This window comes from Achroia grisella, unplaced genomic scaffold (assembly GCF_030625045.1).
Source record: "Achroia grisella isolate CSIRO2021 unplaced genomic scaffold, CSIRO_AGI_Agris_v1 utg6026, whole genome shotgun sequence".
NCBI lineage: Eukaryota > Metazoa > Arthropoda > Insecta > Lepidoptera > Pyralidae > Achroia > Achroia grisella.
In genome coordinates this window covers 142,381-169,229 of record NW_026712960.1, presented here as the reverse complement: position 1 = coordinate 169,229, position 26,849 = coordinate 142,381, and the positions used below count along the sequence as shown (strand labels likewise).

The following is a 26,849-nucleotide window of genomic DNA, read 5'->3' as shown; positions in this document are numbered from 1 at the left end:
ATTGGTGGTTAAAAAAGTGCTCAAGATACCAGACTCGATCAGAGGTAGGGGCAGACCACGCGCCACTTAGTGGAACAATGTTAAGAAGCAGATGGACGAGGACAACCTTACTGTTCAGACAACCCTGAGTAGAGTTCTCTGGCGCAGATGTACAGGGAGACCCGACCCCAGGTAAACTGGGGACATGGGTTGGACAGACAGAGAGCATTATTAAAATTCTCAGAGTAGTCCTAGAAATAACAAAGATGGCGCTGAAAATCTGACCCGCGATCTTATGTAAGCAAACCACAGCATCTTGATCTAGCAATACCTGTGATAATACATACATAATAATAACACTATATGTCTTTAATAGTATATTAAAAAATGTCAATCTGATTTGTCATATGACTAGCAAAGGGACCCTTTGTCCCCATTACTGGGGTGAAGGGAATTGTTAGTAATGTGAACTAACAATCCCGTTGCTAGCAATGTACCATGTCAGTTTAACATCCACACGGTGCCCGCTGGAAACCATCGTGGTAAATTGTTATTTTCCAAGATGGGCTAACTGACCTCAGTTATGCTCATTTTATCATCCTGCACTGGTGCCCTGCCAGCCCAATCCGTTAGCGTCTAAAAACAACATAGTCTATTTAAGCAAATGCAAAATCTGCTGTTTTATAGCACAGGGAACAAACGAGCTTGTCCCCTGTGCTATAAAACAGCAATGAGTATCCGCAACACCAGGGTTGCAAGTACGTTGGCGGCCTTTTAAGAAGGAATAAGTTATTTTCGTAAAGGTTTCAATATTCGATTCGGAAATACCATTGCTGGAATAGTCGTCAAGCAGGATTACCTTTCAACAATGGAGTGTGTATGTATATATATTATACTTAATTTGACGTGAGACTGCACTATAATTGTATACAGTATTACAATAATTTTATTATTTATGTAATTCGAATAGCAAACAATCTTACGTCCACCTGATGTTAAGCGGTAACCGTCGCCTATATACATGAACAGCACTACGGACATCACGACATCATGTGACAACCGTGATAATCAAATCTAAAATCATTTATCATCTAGGACATTGCAGCCGTTAATTAACGTCAAGTTTTTTGTATTAATATTATTTTCCCTGCCATCCAGTTTAGTCTTCATGTCTTCTGTCCTGTAATTTTACTTTACACTATAACCGAAAAACAGCTTACAATCTAAACTCCTTGGCGACTAATAAAAATAAAAAAATAGTACCTCAAATTTAGTGAGAGTTGCTGACGATTAATTTTAGTTTTTTTTAATTTAAATTTAATTTAAATTCATTTCAATAAATAATGGTAAAGATGAATTTATTCTAATTTATTTTGATAAACAATGCTCCGAGTTCTTATGCTGTAATGGCCCCAAAGATTATCAAAAAAGACGCTTGGCTGTAAAATCACTGTATGGAAGTGTCCTATTAATATTAAACTGCGTTCTTTTTGTAATAAAAAATGACAAGATTATTCTCTAAAAACATATCGATAGCTAATCTATACCGTTAGGCGTTCGTATAGATGAAAAATTCAGGAGGGGATTATAGAAAAGATCACGCGAATACAGAAAAATATTTCATGCAGGCAAACTTGCAGTCAACGGCTAGTATTATAAAATATCGTAAAGTAGGTCTACACGTGTGCATAAAATCCATACATAATCTAACTACATAGAAATGAACTACATACGAGTACATGTTTCCAGGAAAACGCAGGCAGGCTTTAAAATTATAAAAGGTGATTTTGAAACATTAGTGTTTTCAGTTTTTTTATATAGCACAGTGCACAGTAACTAAATTCCCTTGAAGTGGCCACAGCAGGCTATGAAAGCGAATGAACTTGTGTACTAAAATCCGATTTTCAGTAAAAAACAAAAGAAAAATTTTCAAGCAGTGTTATGTACGTTATACTTACTTAGGTGAAATTCTGTAATGATGATGTTAGATTTGACCATCAAATAGCTTGCCAGTTGTGATTTAATTTGAACGGTGAACGACATTGCTGGGAATTTACCTACTTTCGGACGAATAATATCTTAGTACTCCTGGTTGGTACTGTTTATAAAAAAAATGATTAAAGTATGCATTACATTGCCAATCAACTTATTTGCCATTGCAATCATAGAATATAGCGATAAAATTTGTAATATCTTTTCATCTAATTCGATTCGAGAGCAGTAGAAGCGTGAAAAACAGCACTACTGATATTATGTAATATTATGTAATGATAATGAAGTAAAATGTAGTGGTTACTTGCTTAATTATAATGAGGATAATTTACCAGCTATTATGCAATACATTAAAATATTCAATAAATAGGTAACGATGTTATAATAAATACTAAACTAGGTATTATTACAATTTTGTTCAGATTCTCTTAATATATACTGTCAAATAATCGCGCGCTTCGTTTTTATTCGATCAGCTCCATCTATGATAAAATATGGTACTTAGTACTGCGGAAAAAATGAAATGAGTGCTTTTTATTTTATGTATGATATTTTAATAGCGACAAAACGAATTATTGTACTTTTGTCTTAACTACAATATTAAATAATTAATTTACAATGTCATAGGAGTCAAAATATCAACAGTATTAATTGAACATTATTACAATCGACAGCAAATGTACCATTATTTGAAAACTGCCGCTACGTGACATAGTGTTTTCGCCACCTAGCGTTGAAATTAGGAAACAGAAATGAACAAAGAGAGCTAGCTAGCCACCACTAGAAATTAAGGTTGTGTGTTATCTCTGTCAGTTGCGCATGGATCGACCGAGCGTGAATGCGATAGACTGTACTTTCGGCCATCATAACCATCTTTCTTTCTTGTGCAACTGTTTCTCTTCGGCCGTGTTCTAGTGCAAACGCAGGATGGACGCCATTCGTGCGAGATAAAATTTTCTTCGCTCGGGAAGCGATAGTTAAATGTGTGTTCAGTGGCGGGCGTGAAGCTATGCTATAGTGTATTTGGTGTTCCGTGCTTACGGTCTGGCCGTGTGGTGTCGACGTACGAGGAGCTCGGCTTCGGCGCGAGGCGAGAGGCGCGTGCAGGCAGAGTGCAGCGCGAGGCATGGCGGGCGCGAGCTGAACGGACGGCCGCTACTTCCGATATCAGCCCGCTCGCGCTCCGCCGCCGGCCCAATGAGCGGGGCAGGTTCTACGCGGCGGAGGTTATTTTATGGGTATTTGCGTGAGCTGCCGGCGCCGCGAGCGGAAGGCACCCGAGAAACGGTCGGTGCCGAGCGCGGGCGGGCCCGCTAAGGGCACTGCGGCGGCTGAGTTGCTGCCGCGCCGCGTCGATCACCTGCCAGCCATGGCCAACTCCATCTCCAATATCAAGATGACGAACCCTATCAAGGGAATAGTCAGCAAGCGCCGGATACGTTATGTTAAAGACGGATTCAACCTGGACTTAGCCTGTATCCTTTTCTGTGTTCAGTGTTGTTACCGTGTGTGAATCGCTTTATTCCGCGAGATCGATGTCGCGAGCGATAGGTAAGTCCTTTTTGTGTCACGCTCAGGTTCGACCTTGAAATCTCATTAGGTGGCTCGTTCTGCTGGGCACGGGCAGTGTCTCGCCGTTGTCGTATCGTAACCTCGGAATACGTGTGACAACTCGGTCCGACCATCCTTTTAGATTTGTCAAGGGCATTCGACTATAACCTATAAATTTTATACGTAAAACCGCAGCTACGAAATTGGCTTCATGTTGAAAGTCAATGAAATTTAGATTTGTTATAGATATCGATATCTAAAGTTCCATTAATTTGCGGATGGCTAATTAGTATACACAATAAATTAATGAGTTTGTGAGTGTTGGAACAAGAAAAACTGCTCAATTAGCTAGGTTGAAATAGTTCACATTAGTGTCGTAAAATTAATATTAGACTTCAAGAAATGACATTTAAATGTAGTAATGAAATATAGACGCATAAACAGCGGCATATTATTCAGCTAGACAGTGTTAATCTTGCATAGCAACAAGCTATATAACCTATACTATTGTATACACAAGTTGTGTATACTATTTTTCTGTGAGACTGTGTACACAGAAACTATGTGATAGTAATTTTATATAACTACAAAGATATGTAGCTATAAATACTGTGATTATGAAGTCCTACACTGATAGTGTTGTGTAGATATTGGCTGCAATGTGGATATGAATTTATTTTGTCTAGCGATGAGCATATTGGTAGTAGTATGGGTTCATATCTAATTAATGTTTATCAATCTTGTTATTTATATCGCTAAAGATACATCAATTAAGATTTTATGGGTGGTTAGGTTATCTGACAAAGTCTAAGCTTGGTGTGTGCACACTCGCTCAGTGTTGTACGCAGTCATAACTCAACACTTGCTAGTGTAAATGTTAACAATTTTAGTCATATTCATAGTGTTGCTATGATGTGAGACAGCAATAAATTATCTTATGACTAATTATAATATTTATTCTGTGAATTCTACACAAATGGTATAGGATTTTAATGCAAACAAATCTATGAAAAAAATAGGCTTACTTTTTCATTTATTTGCATCTGTATTTAAAATCTATGCTATTAAAACTAACATTAAACATTATTAATTCACAATTCTAAGTGCAATATGAGATGTTTATTTTATTCAATCAAATTTGAACCATCATTGTATTAATCTATAAAATGAATTCTGCATATTGAATGTCCCTAGTTGAGGTCACTAACCCATCTATATAGGTACATAATATTAATATATATCTAGTCATTCTATCAGTCTGTTAGCATTATTTTTTATTATACAACATTATTGTTGAATGTCACTGAGCAAAGCATTTTGTACTATGAATATTAAATAAGAAAGTTAAGATATGATGTCAATTACCTCAAATATTTGCATTTGACTTAGCAAATGCATTTGTATATTTTTTTTCAATCTCTCGTATTTACATGCATATGCATGCTATTTTATTTCTCTTTATATTTAAATTTGTGTGGTAAAGGAGGCCTTTTCTTATGATTTCTATTGCAAATCATAGTGTCTTCTCTAAATTATAGTTTTCATGAAGTTAACAAATTATTCTCTCTAAATAATGATTTTTATTATAATAAACTATGGCTACATTTAATATCATATCAAATAATTGTGATTTTAGACTTGGTAGTGTACATAATACTGCTACTGCTTCAGGTATCCATAAGCTATTGGTATTGTTACCATCAGATGGATATGCTTGTTTGGTACCATTGTGCTATAAAAAAAGACTGAAATCTTTTAAATTTGTTGAATATCTTACAATGCCTTTGTAATAACATATTAGTATGTAAAATGAGATGTTAATATGTCAAATACAGAGTAAGGCTTATTATAACTTCTAATCTCCATCTTACCAAATCCTTATTTTTAATTAATAAATAAAAATTGGAATAGTTTTTGGGTGTTTTTGGGTTTGGTTGATTAGTACTGTAATTTACATGTAATTGCATAGTGTTGAAGATGTATCAAAGTTAATTAAATATAGGCCATTTATAAAAAACAGTATTCAATGAGAATAATGAGTATGCAAGTAAAAAACATCAATTGAGATATTAAATTTACTGCTATATACTTTTGGACTTTCTCATACCTACATTCATTAATTCTAGTAACTTAAATCTACATATTATATTCCAATATAAAGCTAAATTATAAAAATAGTAATTAATATAAAAAAAATAGTACTGGTGGTGATTATTCTGTTAGGCATAGTTATATGAACACTGGCTATATTCTATTGCGAAGAAAGAAAAGAGGTAACCATCTTATTATCTGTTGGAACATCATCATCATTGACTTTGGTGCATCTTGTAAAATTTCTATATTTATAGATTTTGCCCATCTCATCAACAGCAAATTGCCCAAGTTGTAAATATTCTCAATATAATTAGTAGATTTTCTGTAAAAGTTTTTAGTTGTCAATGTTAGTGTGACAAAGAAGTATTTAGTAATTGTTACTCCTGTACACTATACTTGTAAGAGTTTTATAGTGTCCTCATAGAGATTGAAAGAGTTAAATGCAAATTTTATACTTGCATCTGTTCTTTGTGGTTATATTTATATACATATATTAGCATTTCCATGTCACATTCAAATATTACTATATGACTTTAGATTGGGGATAGTGTAGTTGTTAAAAAATAATGGAAAATAAGCTCACACTGTTTATTGCGAGGAAGTAGTATTATTCTAGTAATTTCACATTATTAGCTCCCATTTTTATATTAATTTACCATTTGACTAGGGAGGTCTGTGTGGAATATAGTTATAGACTAGTTAAATATAAAATTAATAAATAATAATTTATAGAATATTATTTATAAACCATGTAAAATTTTCTTGGCAAGTATTTGGGTCCTCAGTTTATAAAACTTAAAAATTATATATTTCTATTTTTATGTTAAGGATCAGACACACTCATATAACTTAGAAATATTTGTATAATAACACCATGTGACTTCCATTTGAAATTGTTACTTTTTTTCCTCTCTCTTATTAATTATAATTAAGACTATATTTTCTATATAACAACCATTTGTCTGTTTTATCAACTCTCTGGAATCCTTCCATCTATTCAGTTGCCATATTCCTTTTCTGTTTTTTCCCCACAATTTGGTGTTTTCAGGTTATAACAATGTTTTCGACGGATTACATGCATAACTTAAAATCTTACCCACAAAAGCATTTACATATGCATTAGTTCATCTATGCACCAAACTATATCTTTTCGAAAATTAATAAATATTTTAAAACGGTTAGTGGTTACTAATGGTTCGTTATACTGCATTAACAAAAAATATTTTTATTGTAAAATGGATTTTACAACATCAGCATTAAATTGAATTTTGCTTTTTTTTTAATAACGTAATATTATGCCATATAGCCACAGACAATATAGCTTATGGTCTATGTGTCGACATACGAGACGGCGCGGCGGCAGTGCCAGGCAGGTCATATTGTATTAGATACAGATTGACTTTTACCCCGACTTCGTTCGCGTTGTATTAATATATTTTTCCATTGTCACTTCCTCGATCAAACATGTAATAAGGGTATATATTGGCAGACAAAAAAATCGCATAGTATTTAAAAATTACAAATTTTGTTGGAACGGTTTTCGTTAATGGCAGTCTCTGGCGATGAACCATAGAAGAATGATAGGATAAAAAAGAAGTTGGTTTTGTTAGCCCAACGTTTTGAATTCATTAGTATTTAATTACAGTCTACCTGATATGGTATATTGTTAGCGAAAGATGTACCAATCCATATTGTTAATAATCCCGTCCTCTCAATACACGTACAATTGTCCCCCGTCTGTGCAGATCCTAAGACGAACTACACATGACCATAAAAGAGCAGCGGTGGTGAGGGCCCCGGATCGGTTCCTAGATTGTCTCATGAATGCGAAGGTCGTTTATATCTTCAAATTATTGTCCTATATGTATCACAAGATTATTAACCAAGACGCGTGAGAGACCTTTATAGAGTTATAACATTTTACCAATTTCTGTCTGGTCACGTTCATATAATTCAATTTATGGCATTTCAATGCCCAGTTTTTAATATAGATCTTCCTTTTTTACACACGTACCGGCTACTGATCACTGTAATAGGGATGTGCGGAAGAGAAGCGTCCAATTTTTACCCGGGGCCGAAGGCATTGTTTGTAATGGGACCCTAATAGCACTGTTACCTTATCAGGTCCACCCCGTGGACGTGGTCCGCTCTGGGGACCATTGTATTTGATTTTTTATACTACAATATTTTATACTACATCTGATGGTAAACGGTATCCGTAGCCTATAGACGCAGAGTATTTCAGATACTCTGGGTCACGTGCGCGTTGCCAAACCTCAATTACTGTTAAATTCTCCACAATGGTCTAAGCGGTATTCCCAAAAAAGACTTTGTAAAAGTCTTTTGCGTGGGTACATCAGTCTCACCTATTTTAGCTGCCAAGGAGCTTACTTTGTAAACCGTGATTGTGAGGGACGATTACGGAGTGAAATTACAGGATAAGAGGCATGACATCTTAGTCCCCACTAATGGTATCAAGGGAGTCACGTGATAATGTGAGGTCCGTGAATTACATAAAAAACATCCTCCACTGAATTACCGCCAACGTATACTATTAGTAGACGGGTTCTGTTCCATATTCGTCCAAAAGAAAAAAGTGTTACCACTGCCATTGCTCAGATATTGCCACTAATTTTAGGGTCGTGTGTAGACCGTTTAAACGGTAATGGTATAGCAATCACGGACACGCGACTATCTCTGACAGAAACTGTCTCTGGCCTGCGCGACTACATTGGGTGCGTTTAATCAGGCGGCCATTATCAGTGACCTAGAATATTTAGCACATTGTCTGTCTGTCTACCCCGTATCTCATTGACGTGCAATAAAAATATATTATTCTGTGATTCAAATGTACTAGAAATGTTTATTACCAACTTATATAGTTTATAGCTTTTTTTAATATTGAATGGCTGACAAGCTTACGCAACACAGGATGGTAGGTGGTAAACGTCGTCAATATACTTTAATAGTTCCACGGACATCACATAATATATCCGTCGTGTGCTGCCTAATTCCGGAGGTCTAAGACGTCATACCTTCGTAAATTCACTACCTTATCCCACCTTTCAACCGAAACACATCTTACAAAGCTGCTTGGCGGCTGAAATAGGTGAGGCAGGGTACCTCTGTACGTAGAGAACTTTATATATATATATATATATATTAGTCCACATCACAAAACGCCAAAATAAAAATGATTGACCATGAAAAGAAAATTTAAAGGTGAACGTACCGCAACGTGCAATTATTGTAAAATTATCTTAGTCATAAAACAAAAGTTATTTCTGCAATTAGGCACTTACATAAGGCTTGTACTAATAATAAAATGGCTCCATATCAGGCAATATTAACATAGTTCTGACACCAATATTACTACCGGCTTTTGCCCTTTAGTTCGCTTTGGATACAGTAATCACAACTAGTACTTCTAAAATGTGAATCTGCTAATAGTCTTATTAGGGTTGACGCCTTCGCTAATGGTAGAATCAGGATGAAGTCAGTTTAGTTAGTTCATCCATCTTGGTGATATCGCCTCTGGATGTAAACAAAATGGTTTCGATAGGTTTCCACAGGCCGGTCACCACAGCAAACCGTCGTGGTCAATATCAGATCAATGTGTTACGATGGACTAACTGACCTCATGCGTATCTTATCATCTGCCACTGGTGTCCCGCCATCGTATACCGTAAGCAAAGGAGCGAGCAGCATTCCATTATCATCCTTTAAAAAAAAACAATGGGTATTTAGGGGAACTGCGTGGTTATCAATCTGACATGGTACATTGCTATCAATGTGGTAATGGCAAAGGAATAACATTTTAATCCATAGGAATTGTAACACATGTAACGGCTGTTTTTCTTGATGGTCGAGTTGCTATTTACGTGTATTGAGATAGTTACCATTTTCCACCACGTTGGTCGTTAGTATGTCTGTCATTCAATAGTTTGATAAAAATAGTAGCCTAACTCTTTTTAATGTACAATATCTTTAAACTGCCAATGAATTATAAAAGATAATCTAATAATAAAAAGTATAATCAAGTTCAATATTTTATTGCTGCATGCATATATATATGTAGATATTACGTTATTAATGAATATCGAGTTATTATTAATTAAAGTTTGGATAGATATGAATTTCATATGGGCTTTTTTAAATAATTAAAAATCTGCAAATTAGTTGTGGCAAGGAAAGTTAATTATCGATAAAAACGAGATTCACAGGTTTTAGGCGCCAGCGTTAAAAAATATTCGATAGGAGACGTGAATAAATCACATAAGCTACAATTACAGTACTTTATTATTACCAACTTAAAAAAATGATGTAGCTTCTCCAGTTGTTTGTAACTCGACATATTTTCTTAATGTGTGTAAAAAAGATTAAATGTTACCCGCGAGTATTGTATATTTATAATTTTATGTAATTTCTCTCAAAGTTATTTACAGTTTTCTACGAGTCATTTGTGTAGTTCTATTTTAAACCTATTTAATGGCATCTCAATTACCTGCGGTATTCTATTAAATATTTGTGTCGAACTGACATGGGAGTTAGTTTTATGTATACATGTAGGTTCTACATGGTGGTATTCTTAATGTAGTTGGGTCTTGTAAATTTACTATTATTATTCGTTTTCTCGTATAAAAAGGAATGCTTTTTACGAACATACCTGTTTCTCATATACGTGGTGTAAGGTGTTTTTTTATTGATGATAATGGAATGGTGTACCAGCCTGCGCCAACGGCATCTACTGGTGGCCCCACCAGTGAAGGATGAGGTCTGGTCAATTAGCCAGTCATGACAAATTTCTGCTGAATTTGTCTAGATGGTTTCCAGGAGGTATGGTGTTAGTTTTTCGTCTCTTATTATATTATTATGTATAATCTTTCTGACATTGGGATATCTGGTGATGCGTAATGCGTAACATTGTAATAGTAATGATATGATGCAACATGGTAAGATATAACAACATACTGCGAAATTATCCCTTCAGTGTTGCTAAGTGGATGTGTATTTCTAAACTGACTTCAATAAGAGGTTTTTAACTACGTTCTTGTTTGTATATACATACCGTACGTACTATACTTGTATGTATATGTAGTCTTTTTTCAGTTATGCATATTTTGATGATTCTTTTTGTTCTTTGTTCCCTTGTTGGTCTCATCTTTGTTTTTGTGGAAAATAATCTTACTAAATAGACCTATCAATATTGTGGTTGGACGAATATCGATGAAATCATCGTTTTGTAATGGAGCAGGTATTTCATGTTTCCATATTTTTCATCTTATACCACTTGTGCATATTATAAGGAACTTGTTACTAGCGCAATTAACAAGAGAACAATAGAAAGTAATATAGAAAGACAATTAAAAGTCTATACCGACCCGCTTGGCTATTTATTTCCGTCTATTTCATATTATGTAACATAATACTATGTAAAATGTATAACACTATATCCAACGCGGAAATAAGCACTATAATCTATTTGCCTACATAGTTATCCACATAAATATGCAACAAATTGCATGAATAGGCTGTAAAATTGTTCAATTTTCTGAACTGCTCAATGGAGTTTAAATTGTATACTGTGGCCAGAGAAAAACTTTGTATAAAGTTGTGAGTAGGTACTCGTAGGTATTTGCATATATGTACTTACCTCTGCTACTGTGTCACCTATTTCTGCCAAGAAGTTTGCAAGTATTATTCTGGTTTTAAGTGAGATAAGGCGGTAAAATACTTAAGCCTTGAGACCTTAGTCTTCACGTATAGAAACGCATGGTCTTCACTGTGTATTTGTAAAGTCCTTGTTGCTGTTCATGTAATATAGGCGAAGTTTAACACTTGCAGTCAGGTGGGCAATTTCTCTGACACTAAAGTTTTTAAAAAAATTGTACGTATTTTGAAATTGGACATACAAGTATTTACTTATCGATACGGAAGGTATAAAAATATTAATACAAAAACTTGACTTTCATAAGCGGCTAAAATGTCCTACGTGAAAGATTTTTAATTTGATTTGATTACTATGTAGGTATTATATCAAGATAATTACGGTGATATTTCAATCAAATTCGTTGATCTGTTCAAGCGTGATTGAATAAAAACCATCCAATGATCTTCATTCTCACATTTACATATATCACACTGACTCTAACGCATAGCTTTCCTCGCGTGAATTAATATAAAATTTCTCTTAAGTGTTAATTTAGTAGTGTCTATTTCCAAATATGTCCTAAGCCCAAATGATTGACATGTATGTCTTGGTTGGGGTAGTTTTTGGATGTTCTATTAGCAATTATAAATGCTATGAAGTTTAATCAGGTTTAAATTAGAATTGTTCGTAACAGTGTGGCTTAAGCACCCGAACGATACTCGACCAAAGACAAGACAAACGTGAAATGTTTAAGATTTTTTAAAAATAAACTATCAATAACACAAAAATGTAAAAGGCAAAATAGCAATATATATAATTAGAAAAGACTAAGATAATGTAACACTCGTAGTGATTACATCAGTCCCTACAAATAGTACCCCTTCACGAGTAGGGCCTATTTATATTTTTATATTTAAATGAATGTTTATAATTATAACCTCAAATAACGATGTCATTGAAAATATATTATTAATTTGTGCCTTGTACAGTTATAGTCCTAAATATCATCACTGTCTTACCTTTATCGCTTTGTTTGGATTCTGCGCAGTATGTACTTCTTCCACTGATTTCTATCCGCCGTCATATCTGAGCTTACTTTCCATTTATACATTTTCTCACTCAATCCATCCATCTTTATTTTGGTCATCCTCACCCTTTCTATCCATCCACGTGCATATTAAACTCTTTTCTTTAAGACAAGCTCGCTCCTCTGCCTAACATATATTGTCCTAAATAAAAAAAATATAAGTCCAATCAAAATTTTTATTAGCGAAGTAGACATGCAATGTAATGTAATGTTTATTGTGTCACTAGGAGTAGTGACACATTAAACGTTAAATATAGTTAGGTCGGACAGAATAAAAAGTCTATACAGACCAAAACGAATTAAATTCACAGTAGAAACTGTCAGATATTTCGGCAGACGATTCCAATTTGTCAATTGTTAGTAGACCAGCAGTATATCCATTTATTTATACAACTCAAAATGAAGTCGTTATTCTAATATATGTAATAAATTTGTCGTTATATATTTTTATACGTCATTCTGCAGCCTAAACACCTAGTTTAGGCTGCGGAATGACGTTAAGGTTTTGTAATGCAGATATAGTATTTAAACTATGTTTGCCAAAACTAGAGGATCTACTCTGAAAGATAAATTCGATGTTGCAACAAACAAAAAAACATGTATGAACATATCGAGTTAGTTTCAATAGATAGCTTAGCGACCCGGCCTGGTTTTGGACGGATGCAATTATAGAAACATCTATTTTTTTCCTAAATAATATACTTTCAATGTCTTATCCCGTATGTAATTGACTATAGATGATTAAATTTTATTACAAAAAATATCAAATCTTTCATTATAAATTTAGATCGATGCATTGATTTTAAATATGCGATAATAGATATAAATACGTACCAAATCTTAACATTATAACAACACCATTTAGCTTACATTCCTACTTTTTAATGATTGCACGTTCTATTACACGATTCGAGTCCTGTATATTTGCAATCTTGAGTATATGATAATGATGATTTGGATTTGTAATATTCAGATAATTAAAGAATTCTTTATCAGGTGTCTAGTATACATAGTAGACTCTCTACATAGTTTGAAACTAGATAGCACTGAGATTCGATGTCCCGGGTTATTTATTTATGTCCTTTACTTTTATAATCTATTAGAAAATAAAAAGCAACTAATATAATTATAGAAGATATCTCTATATTCTCTCTCTATATAGTTCTAAACTATCATATTTCATGTACCTACTTATGTATTGTAAGATTGCAAATATATTATTATTATTATTATATATATAAAATATTAAATGTGTAAATATGTTCAACCGTCCCTAAGTAAACGAGTAACAAACATACTAACAAATTAACAGCCTTTCACCTTCATAATATTAGTAGAAAGTAACTTACAATATCAGTTAGATTATATTTTACATTAATTCAGATTAATTATGAACATCAATATTATGTAATATCTTTTCCGTACACAGTTCTAGTCTCGGGCACGGGTCTTAACGATTTCGCCATGGCGCTTTGTTCGTCTGTGCCAAGGTCAGCGAGATGTACCGAATTTTGTTCACCAGTAGGTAGGTACGCGCATAGCAACAAACTACATTTACATAAATGGGCTCCGGCGTTCTTAATTAACTTTATACTGCGCGCAGAGATTTTACTATGATATGATGTAGCTTATAATAGAATTAAATGTTCGCTCTAAAAAAGTACTCCGTATATAGAAAGTGTGTTTTGGGAATTTGGCATCTGCGTTGAATTGGTAGATACGTATTTAAAGATTAGTTTTAGCGAGCGTTTTTGTCCGTGTGAAAAAATGGTCTATGTCCATATTTATAATGTACTGTTACGTATATGTTAAATTTCATGATATTTAGTCCTAAAAGCATAATACTCGAATAAACTTTTCATTTAGGTACCTCTGTTCAGATGTCAGAACTCCCTTTCTTATCGTGTCTGTTCGACTCTTATTAGGGTCTCCTTTGCCTTTATTAAACTATACACACTTCGTATATATTTGATGAATATATCTAAGAAATAAACTATCGATATTGACATAAAGTGGCTAATAAATGAGTAAACGTCATCTCTTCGTTGCGATTTCAAATCTAAATATCTATATTCAAGTCTATTACAGACTCTCCTACTTGACGTATCATAGTTAAATCTATCGTCAGTTCGCAGTGCTTCGGAGCTAAGAAGAACTGACAAGGAACTTGGGTCTTATTTTAAAATGAAATGCAAATGATTCTAAAAATTCAGATTCAGTTTTTAATTCATTTAGGTAGAATTTAGTTTGTATGTTGCATTTTTGTCAAAAGGATATAATTTAATCAGTTAACCCGAACAGAGTAGTCCCCACAAGCTTTCGATTTTATCCCAATTTGATTCTGTCAAATATTACCTTACAGGTGATTGTTGAATTCTGTGTTATTTTAGTTTACTGTTTTATTTCTTCGAGACAAATAAAAAAACATTTTGAAGTAGGTTGAATACATCATCATTTACGGTCGTAAAATATTATTGGATTGTGTCTACCTGTATAATTATGAACTAAGCAGAACTACGTAACTATGCTTAATGTGTTTTTTTTAATTTAAGAATCTCGATTTTCCTTGTAGGGGATTTTATAGTTCTAATAACGTTTATGTTTTTAATCCTATAGGGTTTCTCGTTGTAATTCCAGAGGATAGATATGATTCGTTACCAATCGTCCCCATGTCTGTAATTTAATTAAGTCTTAATCAGATTAAACGAGATTTATTTACGTACACGCAATTCTATTGTTGTAAAATTTACTTTCATATTAGTTATTACATCCTATTTTCTTTATTATATTTTGGTGAAGTTAAGTGAATTCTATATTATATTTTAGTAACCTTAATAACCTTATTTTCACAAATATCTACTTTTAAGTTCTAAAAGCAACATGCCTTTCCTACTTAACAATTATATGGTTGGTTGCTTAAATAAATTTATTTCAAAAAAGTTATATTAAGAACCTGAGCGCATCAACAAATCACTTAGGAGCTGGTATTAATAAGTTGAATCTGAAATTATATACATATTTAAAATTAATTAAATAAAGACAGAATCCAACACGTTTTATTGTAAGTTAAGTAAAACTTTCCGCGAGTTTACTTCATTACCTCATAATGAATTGTATCAATGCATCAAATACTTTCACCGTTTTATATGTACATTATTCCAGATTAACATAGCCTATATATTATATTAATGTACAGAAAATTACAAATTTATGCGTACAGAGCGGGCCACTGGTGCATAACTATGCGAAGTATTGTAGAGTAACAAGATCTATTAATCATACTAAACTAAACTGGAGACACTAACGGTGAAAGCATACATAAATGAAAACATACAGACAATAGCAACAGTGTTGCATTGAGTACACATTGAAACTGCACTGTTGTCGGCGTAGCAACTATCTTTCATTCTATTTGCATAGCGATTGCGGGCGGTGTATCATTAAAGTTAATAAGAAACGAACGAAAAACGATGACGCAACGCAACGACTGTTGGTGACACGTGACCGGTTAGGGGTAGTACTATTTTGTGGGTTCTCTCTGTATTCGCTTATAAAAGTATGAACTCGGTTAAGGTTTTATAAAGAAAAACTAGCTGACCGAGTGTCAGCTAGTTTTTTCAGAGTCAGCAACTTCGTCTGCATCACACTTACTTGACATTTATAATTATATTTCGCCCAATTTACATAATATCTTTTTAAATTATAGCCTGTGTGCTATATTCTTGTAGTTTTTGCGTGTGTAACTCACAAACATTCGCGCACATTATAATATATATAGTAAAATGAAGTAGGTATTACACGACATTATTTTTGTAATTATATTGGTAAACAAACTGGCTATCCTTCTGATCCAAAGTCACAATATTATAAACAGTACAATGGCCATCACTTATTGTATTTCAATCTTTTTGAGCGACCTAAAAGGAGATATACTTTACATATGGCAATATATTTGTACCTTACGAGTTGCTGTTCAAGTAAACTAAGATCATGCCTCCATACCCTGGGTCTTCGCTAAAAACAGCGTATTTCTGTGAATGATTTTTTTTACAATACCAAAAAAGTCGATAGGTTTTTCGTATGCTACGAAATAACAATGTGTTACCACCCCTTTTCATCTCAAGAGTGTAGTAAGAGGCGACTAAAAGAATAGGGCACTATTGTGCTATTGCACTGGTGTATTCAGTGCAATAGCAGGAAAACCCGAAATAAAATACCCTATACTAAAACCTCCTCTTCAGCGGTAATTATACGCTAATGTATGCTTCTCATGTGGAGAGACTCGTGTCCTACAATGGGACATTAATGGGTGTTTATTGTTTAAAAAAAAACGTAAGTGGGTACTAAAAGTTTTAACGTTAATAGGTGACAAACCTAGTATAAAAAAATTTTGAACATATGTCATAAATAAAAAAAATGTTAAGACTTACTTAATATTTAGTATTGTACTCCCGTGTTAGTTATATATTAATTTATTCACACACTGCTTTATTTCTTGTGGAATGATAATACGTGGGTACTACTACTTCTTCAGATGCATACGATAAAGTTATAGTTGGAAAATTTTCTATTTATCTCAAACTTTAGCCCACCTTAGCTTCGAACAATGCATATGTAGTATGATATATATAAAAGTAACGAAAGAAATTCTCGAAATTTTAGTGAAAACCGTATCAAAATCCGTTGTATCGCTATAAAGTGGAAAAATAAACAAATGAAAACAGCGGTTTTGTTTTTATACTATTTAGATTACAGATTTTTTTTGTCGGTTACATATGACATATTACCGTGTTTTCGAGCTTCAACTTATATATAATAATAATTTTGTTGCTGCCTCTACGCTTTTCGAGAAGTACAGAAACAATACATTATACTTTTGATTTGATTTATTTAAGGCTTATCTGATGACAGTTTGGAGAGGCCTTGTCATATTTGTTCTATTTTTATTAGAAATCTCTAGGGCTGATGGATTACCTCAATATATTGAAGGATAAATTATGTCCTAAAAATCGAATTTTGAGATAAAACAAACGGTCTCGAACCCCGATACCTAAATGACCAACTCACCCCGCGAATATAAAGCCTTTAGCACACGGTTATAATTTACTAAAAATAGGTTCAGTTATGTAGAAATTAGTTGAATATTAAGTTTTACACTATGTCACCTTAATATTGCGTTTTGGTTATGATATATGAGTTGTAGTAATCGTAACGTTTATAACAATACTAAAGTAATTCTGGACTGTATATTCAGTGTCATTGTATATTATGCAAAATAGTATTTTAGATTAGGCAATAAAATAAAAGGATACGAGGCCATGAGATATTAGTTCTCAGATGTGATCTTCAGTTAGTGGAATGGCAATGCATGAGTAGTATCACAACTGTCACATGATTACGTGATGTCCATAGTACTGTTCACGTGTATACAGGGGAAGGTTCCCACTTACCATCAGGTTTATTCTTAGCTTGATTAGCCAATCGAATTATATAAATAGATACAGATTTAGTAATGATCATTTTGACTTGTTACTCCATCGAGAGTCTGTGATATCCACTGACTAATATTAATGTTCCAACAGCGCCGTGTCCCGTGAGAGTGAAATGTTATGATTTTATATCTAACTTAATTAAAATGTAATCTCGTGTTCGACCCTTCCTGTTCATTCCTGTTCCTTGTTTGCGCATGTATTGTAAATTTTATGTAGACTCGTCTAATTTTATTCATGACTTAATATAGCGGTTGTTCTACCGAAATTTTCATGTGTTGCTCCCGCGAGGCTAACTGTATCATTCCCATTGTAATTTATTAAAAATTATTACCTTAATTGCAATCAGTTTTTTTATGTATGTGTTTGCGTGTTGAAATAGAGGGAACCCTTTCATCAAAATTGGATAAGTCATTTAACCGTGAAACCAATGAAATAAATATTATCTTTGGTATTTATGATAGCACTAGTTTATGCGTGAAGCTTCGTCCGCGTGACCATGATTGTTAGTCAACAGTCTATATTCTTCCTATCCCAACTGCTATATATGTGTTAAATTTCAGCACAAATGGTTAAGCTGCTAAGATGTGTAAGCGTAACTAATAATCTCATTTTTGCATGTATAAGTACTAATTTATACCCGAGATGTTAGCGTTTTTTTTAAGTAAACATAGTCATTCTCCCCCCACACGATACGTACTATCTTGTACTAGCGACTACATTAGCTTTTTTTTTTAAATAAAAATAATCTCTCTCCACACGATACGATCTGTCGTCACGTGGAATTTTATTCAGATCCGTTGAGCCGTTTAGTTGTACCTGAAAAGGTAACAAACGGAGAGATAAACACACTCGGGTTTATATTATTACTATGGATTTCTTAGGATTAGCAATGTCCGCGTCCTGGTCCCCGTGACCGGGATATATTGATTGACCGGGATAACAAGTAGCCTATGTCCTCGGTCCCGCCCAAGCATTCCACTTATTCATAAAACGATTGACGTCTAATAAACCTATTTCAGCTATTGAACTCTTTCCTGTTCTTTGTCCTGGTTTATCCTGTTCTATCGAGGAATTTTCTTTATTTCTTTGGAATAGGGACAGCCACCTTCAGATAACATGATCGAAAATAGAGACTATACATATACATATAGGTATATATTTAAATATATAAATATATATACGACGAGCGTGCATAGTATGGGCATGGGATTTTCATTTAATGTTAGACTTAGTCACCTATATAAATATACATTGGGAATAAACTGGCTTTTAAAAAAATAATAAGTAATTCAATTGAGTTTCTTTCCAGTTAAAAACAAAACAATTATAATATGAAAAATTTTACGTTCATAAGCGGCTAAAATATCCTACACGAATAAATGTTTTTTTAATTTGAATTGGAATATTGTGTGTGATGTGATGTGATGTGGATAAGGAAACAATAAGGATCAATTTGAAAATGTACTCTTTCGAATAAAAAAGTCTTATAACGGAGTTGTTAATTAATAAACATTAAAATAATAGGCGAATTGAGGAACTTCTCCGTTTTTGGAGTTGGTTAAAAAAATATATGCAACACTGCTTCCCGACATACAGACTAGAAATCAAGTTAAATAAAAGCTTGTAATAAAAAATCGCGCTCTAAGTAAAGATGTTGTTGATATTTAATTTTTTCATACAAATATTAAAGAAACAAACGCATTAAGGACGTTATTTTTTGGAGTCGGTTAAAAAACGTTCGACTCCAAATCTTGTAATAAATAAATTGCGGACAAAGTAAAGTGCACATACGTGATAATTCTTTCCGTAGTTGTGAATACGCCGCAAAGCCCTATTGATTGACGCAGGTCAACAAACTGGATTCCTAAAATAGGTGTAGTGTTAAATGTGCCACAAATGCAAATTAAATTGCGGACACTGCAATTGTTCGGTTGACACAGTATTTGAGGAGCGCACTGTCTCCAATTGCGTTATTTAATCATACGATATGTGGGTCACGGTGGTGATTCATCCGCTCGTTAAAGGTGTATATAATATCAGTGAAACGGTCGAATCTCTAAAATAATTATGTTGCTGTTTTTGTCTGTTTGTTCGCACTTTTCGCATAAACGACACATCTAATTTTGGTCGTATAATTTAGACAATATCTTCCGGAAAGTTTATGTATAGATATTATATAAGAAAAATGTAACTAATGGATATCTGTTCATGGTAGATATACGAGTAAAACTACTATTAGTGGACTTTATCGACGTAACTAAAACTAAAAAGTCATTATTATTTTGAACAAGCTAATTAGAAACAGGATTAGAGGCATGACATCTTAGGTTTCTGGAATGGCAACGCATGAGTGGTATCAAGAGTGTCACATGATAACGTGTCCGTAGTTCTGTTCAATTACCACTTACTACTTAGCATCAGCTTGTTTGCATTCGAATTATATAAAAAATGATAAATAAGTAAGATAGACATTTTTTTAATAGAGATCCCTACAATAGGAGCAGTCGTGAGGAACCGGGGCGCGTCGCTAGTTGTACGATAAAAGGACCGGTAATAATCGAGATTTGCTACGTGTAATGATATTTAAATAATCACGGCACAAGACCGTGATCGGCGTTCCTTAAATGAATTCGTTAGCCGACGTAAGATTCTTTTGAAGTATACGTGATTTTCTTATTATTTTTATTAGGAATGCCCGTTGTACAGTTACGTCGATATGATTCATAGCGTCACATCGTTAACGTTTTATCGTTCCACCACTGGGATTACTCCTATTTTTTTTTGGACTACTCTAAAGCTGTTGGCCGCAGTTGGATTTTACAGCTTCACTGGACGATAGGGGGCGAGTGCAGATAGCACTACAAACCTACGGAAGGTCAACTCCTGAAGGATACGACTTTAGTCTATAGACTGTAGATCCGAACCTCGGCTCAGGCCGTCGTAATTCCGATCGATATAGAGGAGTGCAGATTGCTAATATTTTATTAAATTATGCATGAAAAATACATTAAATCAAGAAAATATATATTACACACATTTAAATAGTTAATTAGGCATATTGAAAATACAGTCAGAGAGGACTATAATAAATACTACATCAACATAAAACTGATAGTTTTTCAAATACTTACATTACATATAGTATTCTTTGTGTCTAAGTGAAACAGACCATAGAATTATTAAAATTGTAATATAACAAAGAAGGAAGTTATCATTGGTGGATACTATTATTATTATATTATTAAAAGGCGGGTATGTCAACAGTCTTGTATATTAATTGATTATTATGTAAATAATTAATTACAAGTAACCGCTTCCGTACAGCAGATTGGATTTTATCCGTGATAGCATTTGATTTTTAATTCTGAATCACTTTGTTAGGATCTTTTATATATGTACTTAGACTATTTCAAATACTTTAGTCTTCTTCAATCAAATATAACTATTATATATATATGTATAGATTTTTTTTTCTTTAGGAATATGTGGCGATGCATATTATAACTTTTATATTTTGAGTTTCCATTAACTTCTTATTTATTACTCCTTAAATATATATTTATATATACGTATATTAAAACTTTTATAAATGAAATAACGTAGTAATTTTTAGATTCGTTGTACATTTATGTGCATTATATAAGCTATATCTACCTACTCAAATTATGTACATATTTACATGATTTCAACTGTATATTATTATTTGCAAGCAATATGTTCTAGTTATGTTTTGATATGAAATAGCGGATTCTTTACAAAATTAAAAATACAAAATTCTTTCATTAAATTTAAACCAAAGTATTCGTCGAATTAATTTATCCATATTAATAAAATCGCATTTTCTTTGACATTGATCTCACGAAATAGTCATTGAAAGCGACCAAATATTTCATATTTCAATTTATATCACCGTACGATTTCATGGTGAGGGAACTATAAAAATATATCTAATGGTGTGACATACACACAAACACGTCATCGTGTCCGCCTTGACCTATTATTGTGGTCGCGGTATGTATTTCTTCCTCCATTATTCCCTATCATTCATCACCCCTGCGGCGTATCACATCATGTACTCAGTGTGATGACGTGCAGTCAGTTTATATGGGAGCGTTCGGATGATTAAAGTTATCATCCAATTCTGGTTATGTTTTGTTGTATGACGTTGGAATGGTGGCCGGGCGAGCCCACTAGCCGCTCCAATACCACAAAGATTTTAAACGTAATTTATTGAAACCACAGAATTGTATAATGAGTTTGATTTGAAGTATTAACATATGGAAAAATTGTAACAATAATAATACATTTATACTTTAGTTTCATTAAATAAGGAATACAATGAGCAGTTATACGCAATACCATTATATTATTTTATTGGATAGTAGTAATTTACTTAAAGAGCATTTTCCTATAAAAATTGTTATAAAATATGATACATATCGCTAGTCATCAGGAATTAAGCTCAATAGTTTCGAGGAGGACCAATTGGTCTAGCTAGATCTACCTGGCATTGTCAAGACCTTTCCATTATTAACCGTCTCTTCTATCCCTATACCTACTGGATTTAGGTTCCCAATTAATTCTACCATCATGTGAATTGGTAGGTTTAGTAATTTCGTAGCTACGAATAGATGTGCCGCTCGCCGGGTTTATTCCATTCTCTATCTTATATTTGCTAATTTTAATATTTGTGGTCTGATTTTTATGTAACAATATTTATAATTATAAAATGGCTTAACTGACAGACTGATTTAATGACGCACGACTAAAACGGCTAGGTTAGAAACTAAACATTTATAATATGTGTTCCTGTTTAACGTAGGCGTCCACTAAGAAAATATTTCTCATATTTCCTACAGGAACCGGAAGTAACAGGTTTCACACGAGTAGAGCTACGGTAAACAGCTAAAGTATTTATAGTAATAATATAATAATAATAATCTCAGGAAAGTTTACACAGCGCCATCTAGACCCAAATGAAGCTAGCTAAAGCTTGTGTTATGGGTACTAGATAACTGATACAATTAGATATATTTTTTCTTAAATACATACATATTATACATAGAAAACACCCAGACCGACACAATCATACTCATGAATACAAAAGTTTGTGCCGTGCGAGGAAGCAAACCCGCGACCATTGAAAGTAAGACAGTGTGTTAAACCACTAGATCATCGAGGCCGTCAAATCTGACTGTGAAGATGTCTTTGTGAAAAAGTCTTTTATTATCAGTCTTCATGTTTTCTTAGCTCCTCCTATTACTAGGATGGGATCTAGCCACATTAACATTTTAGAAACTTTTTGAAATATGGGTTTCGTTCCTTCCCATAACGTGCGAGGATAAACGGTTACTTCCCAACTTTACAGACAGACAAACACTGCGAAGTTTGCCATGAGTCGAAACTGTTTTGTAAGATGTAAAATTTTGCTGTATGTTCGTGCAAGTAGTGATGTTACGAAGTTTTGGAATTACCGCATTTTTAACCAAGTATTCTACATGTTGAAAACCGCATTGAGAAATCTTATTTCACACATATTGACCATCATTTTTTTATTGTTAATTACGTATATTATTCTTTAAATATAGTGTACAATAATTTAAGGTAACAGGTTAACATTAACACCTAGATTTATTTCAATTAAAGGCCCCAGGGTGATCACCCGGTCCCAACGTGTAAATTTACTTTTGTTGTGGAGTGACCCACCGGTGGGCATGCGGTGTTTGTGTTAAGATGGTTTTTTAATATTGCAAACAAGAAATGGCGAGTATGAAAAATATATATTTTAAGTGAATATCAAATATATTTTACTTTTGGCATCAAAAACAATTTGTTATATTAGTTTGCGGTAAACATTTTGATCGTCCATTAAGTTAGTATTCATCCAAGTTGTAAAAGCACTTACTTAATAGCTATTTTTTAGGGTTCTCTTATTTCGTCCAGGATCTAATGATTTGATGTTCAGGTGAATGATTTATTCCACTTATGTACGTATGTTTATTATTCATGGAACTGGAAAGTAGTATTACAAATGTTATAATTATATTGCGAACAAATCGTTCAACATCGATTGAGTAATATAATCGTTACAAATTCGATTAATATCACTCCTTTAACAATTGATTCTTATTTTCTTTTACAAATAAATTTATTTCTATTCTACATTAAATAAATTTCTTAGTGATTCATATTTATTGAAATTATATGTATGGTCCGAAGATATTTTTTTGTGGAGTAATTGGTGATATAGGTAATATATATAATAAAAATATTTTTCTTCTCTATCTTTGGGAGAAAAACTTCATAAACTATTTATCTAAATCTGTATATTATATATATATATTGAAATACTATCACAGTACATATTTTGCATTAATTTACAAACAGTACTAGGTACTTAATAAAATTTGTTTATCTTGATCAAGTACTTATCTGTCTGTCATCGTTATTTGACGGCCTTAGTGGTACAGTGGTTTAACATACTGCCTCACCTTCTAATGCTTACGCGTTCAATTCTCACATAATACAAAGCTTTTCAATTGTATCAAAAAGAAGCGGTAGCTCAACGGTAAGAGCTCTGGCTCTGGTATGCCAAGAGGTGCGGGTTCGAATCCCGCCCGCTTCGAATTTTATCATTTATTAAAAGGTATTAAAATATAAAAATGACAATTGTTTTGTATACTAATAGCCCAACCCATTACTGAGTTATGTATATGTTAAAATAATATATTTTCGTAAAAACCTACATAATATATATAGAAAACACACAGACGGATATAAAAAAATCATTCTCATGAATATAAATGTTTGTACCGTGCCAGGAATCGAACTCGCGACCATTGCATGTAGGGCGTGTACTAAACCGCTAGACCACCGAGGCCGTTTATTTAATAAATGTTGTTATTTACATTATAACAAGATAAATAAATACAAACCTAAACAGCGACTTGTAACTTGCAGAAATGTGTCAAAAGCAATCTTTATTGCTGTTATCTTTATTATTCTTATTATCCTAAATGACTAATGTAATATAACGACATGTGTTGCAATAAACGAAATGAAATTATCGTTCAAATTAAAATAATTATCGTGTTTCTAATTACAATAAAAACTATTATCATTTTGTGACCTATTATAGATAAAATGTGTATAGGTATGTTAGAGGCTTAATCCAATCAGTATCTGGTGCGCCTAATACACGATAGCGTCGATGTGTCCATGCCTTTATGTGCATTTCCGTGTATTGACTTAATAATCCCTATATTATATGACGTCTCAGCGTCTTCGTTCTTTGTAATTGGATTTCGATGGGTTGATGCACTGTTGTGCCGTTTTAAGCAGGGTTGCCAGCTTTAAAACATTTAATTTTGTACGAAAAATTAAAAAATTCGAATATTGATCGATTTTGCTTTTTCAAAGTACATTGTCCTATTTTGACTGACTTCCGAAGGTCAATATTGTTCGATAATGAAATCGTTCATGTACCGATCAAAAATCTCGTATCTATATGTAGTTCCCTAGTACGATTAACATTGGATTGAGTCCAAAAGTGGAACACACTTCCAGCTTCCGTGTGCCCGGAGAAATACAACCTCGGATTCTTCTAGTCTATGGTGAATAGATTTCTTCTAAGTAAGCGCGTTACATTCTACGTCTTGCCATCATTAACCATCAGATGAGGTAGTCATTTATAATAAAAAATAAACGATTGATCCATGATGATTAAAACGGATTAAAACACATCCGTCTATTGAACAATGTTCTCGTATAGCCAAAACACGTACCAGATGGAGACAAATTGCGAGGATTTCTATCACTAAGGAAGACAATGCCGAACCGAATAAATTACGAGAAGCTCTATCACCAAGAAACAGAAGAGAATCCACTGATACCATCAGAAAGTTGTCTTTCTGATGGTAGTGGTTGTCCACTCTGTCTCAGAATGGACTACTAAAGAAAAAGAGTACATCTGGCATCCCTGGTTTTAAGGTAGAGTTTGACTGTGAACGACCGACGGTAATGCGAGCCGTGACGGTCGTCCTACGATTGCGCTTCGAATTACTCAGACAGTGCTACCTATTGTTGGTTTAGTAATGTAAATGTCTCGACGGGACCAAATTTACACACACAATATTAACAAAATCCATCGTAAAGTTTAATTTTGTACCTAGTTGTACCTCGATCCCGGTACTTATAGTTTTGTGAGTAGCCTATGACAATATAGAATAATGTACTTTTTAAACAGAATTAATATTATAATCATTGCGTTTACCTTTAATTTTCTCATTCACTATATTTGCACCGTCTATAATTTTTCTCTGCACTGCTCATGGTTGATTGATAGAAAATGCCAAAAGATGTTACTACACATATGTACTTTTAGTGTTGTAATATGTGCATTAAAGTTATATACATAAATAAATATTTTCTTATCGTAATATAGTAAAATTATTCAGATAATTTAATTAGGTTATTAACATTCTATAATTAATAGAATGTTAAGCATACAATTAAAATACCAATAATAGCATTATTTTATATAATTTTCAAAAATAAACGTTGGTTTCTGTTCGCTGTACGGATGAAAATGCCACAAGCTGTTAAGTCCGCACTATGCAGTTGTTTATGCATTAAAATTTTAATAAGTTAAATAAATTAATAATATATCGTACTATTATATTATAACACTTTCCTAGAGTACTTTATTATCAATTGAATGCAATTTTTTGCACGTATAATAATCCTACTAAACAAATAGTAATCTCGATTACACTAGTTTAAAAAAATACCGTTTACACACTTCTAGTGAAGCACTCTTATATGATTGTTTCAGTATTGTAAACCGTGCCTTCTTGAGAGTTTCCTGGCCGTTGTTGCCAAGCGAGAAACGGGCGAACCAAACGCATCATTGTTATCGGTACTGTGGTCGCATGATGTGTCATAATCGCAAACAATCAAACTGTACCTTTAGGCCTTAGCAACAGCGAACAGTGAAGTAACGCTT

General features: G+C 33.3%; 1 protein-coding gene and 1 non-coding gene across 3 annotated transcripts in view; both read left to right on the top strand.

The window, feature by feature from the left end:
- Window positions 1-2,564: 2,564 nt before the first annotated feature.
- Window positions 2,565-26,849, top strand: part of LOC131848908 (phosphatidylinositol 3,4,5-trisphosphate 3-phosphatase and dual-specificity protein phosphatase PTEN) — an 86,157-nt gene continuing 61,872 nt past the window's right edge. For both annotated transcript variants that reach the window (XM_059198865.1, XM_059198864.1), the window contains exon 1: window positions 2,565-3,446. In XM_059198865.1, the coding sequence (XP_059054848.1) occupies window positions 3,206-3,446 (241 nt within the window). In that variant the 5' untranslated portion in view covers window positions 2,565-3,205. The remainder of the gene's footprint in view (window positions 3,447-26,849) is intronic.
- Trnat-ggu (transfer RNA threonine (anticodon GGU)) lies at window positions 24,397-24,470 on the top strand. Its single transcript has one exon. It is a non-coding gene; the product is annotated as a tRNA-Thr (tRNA).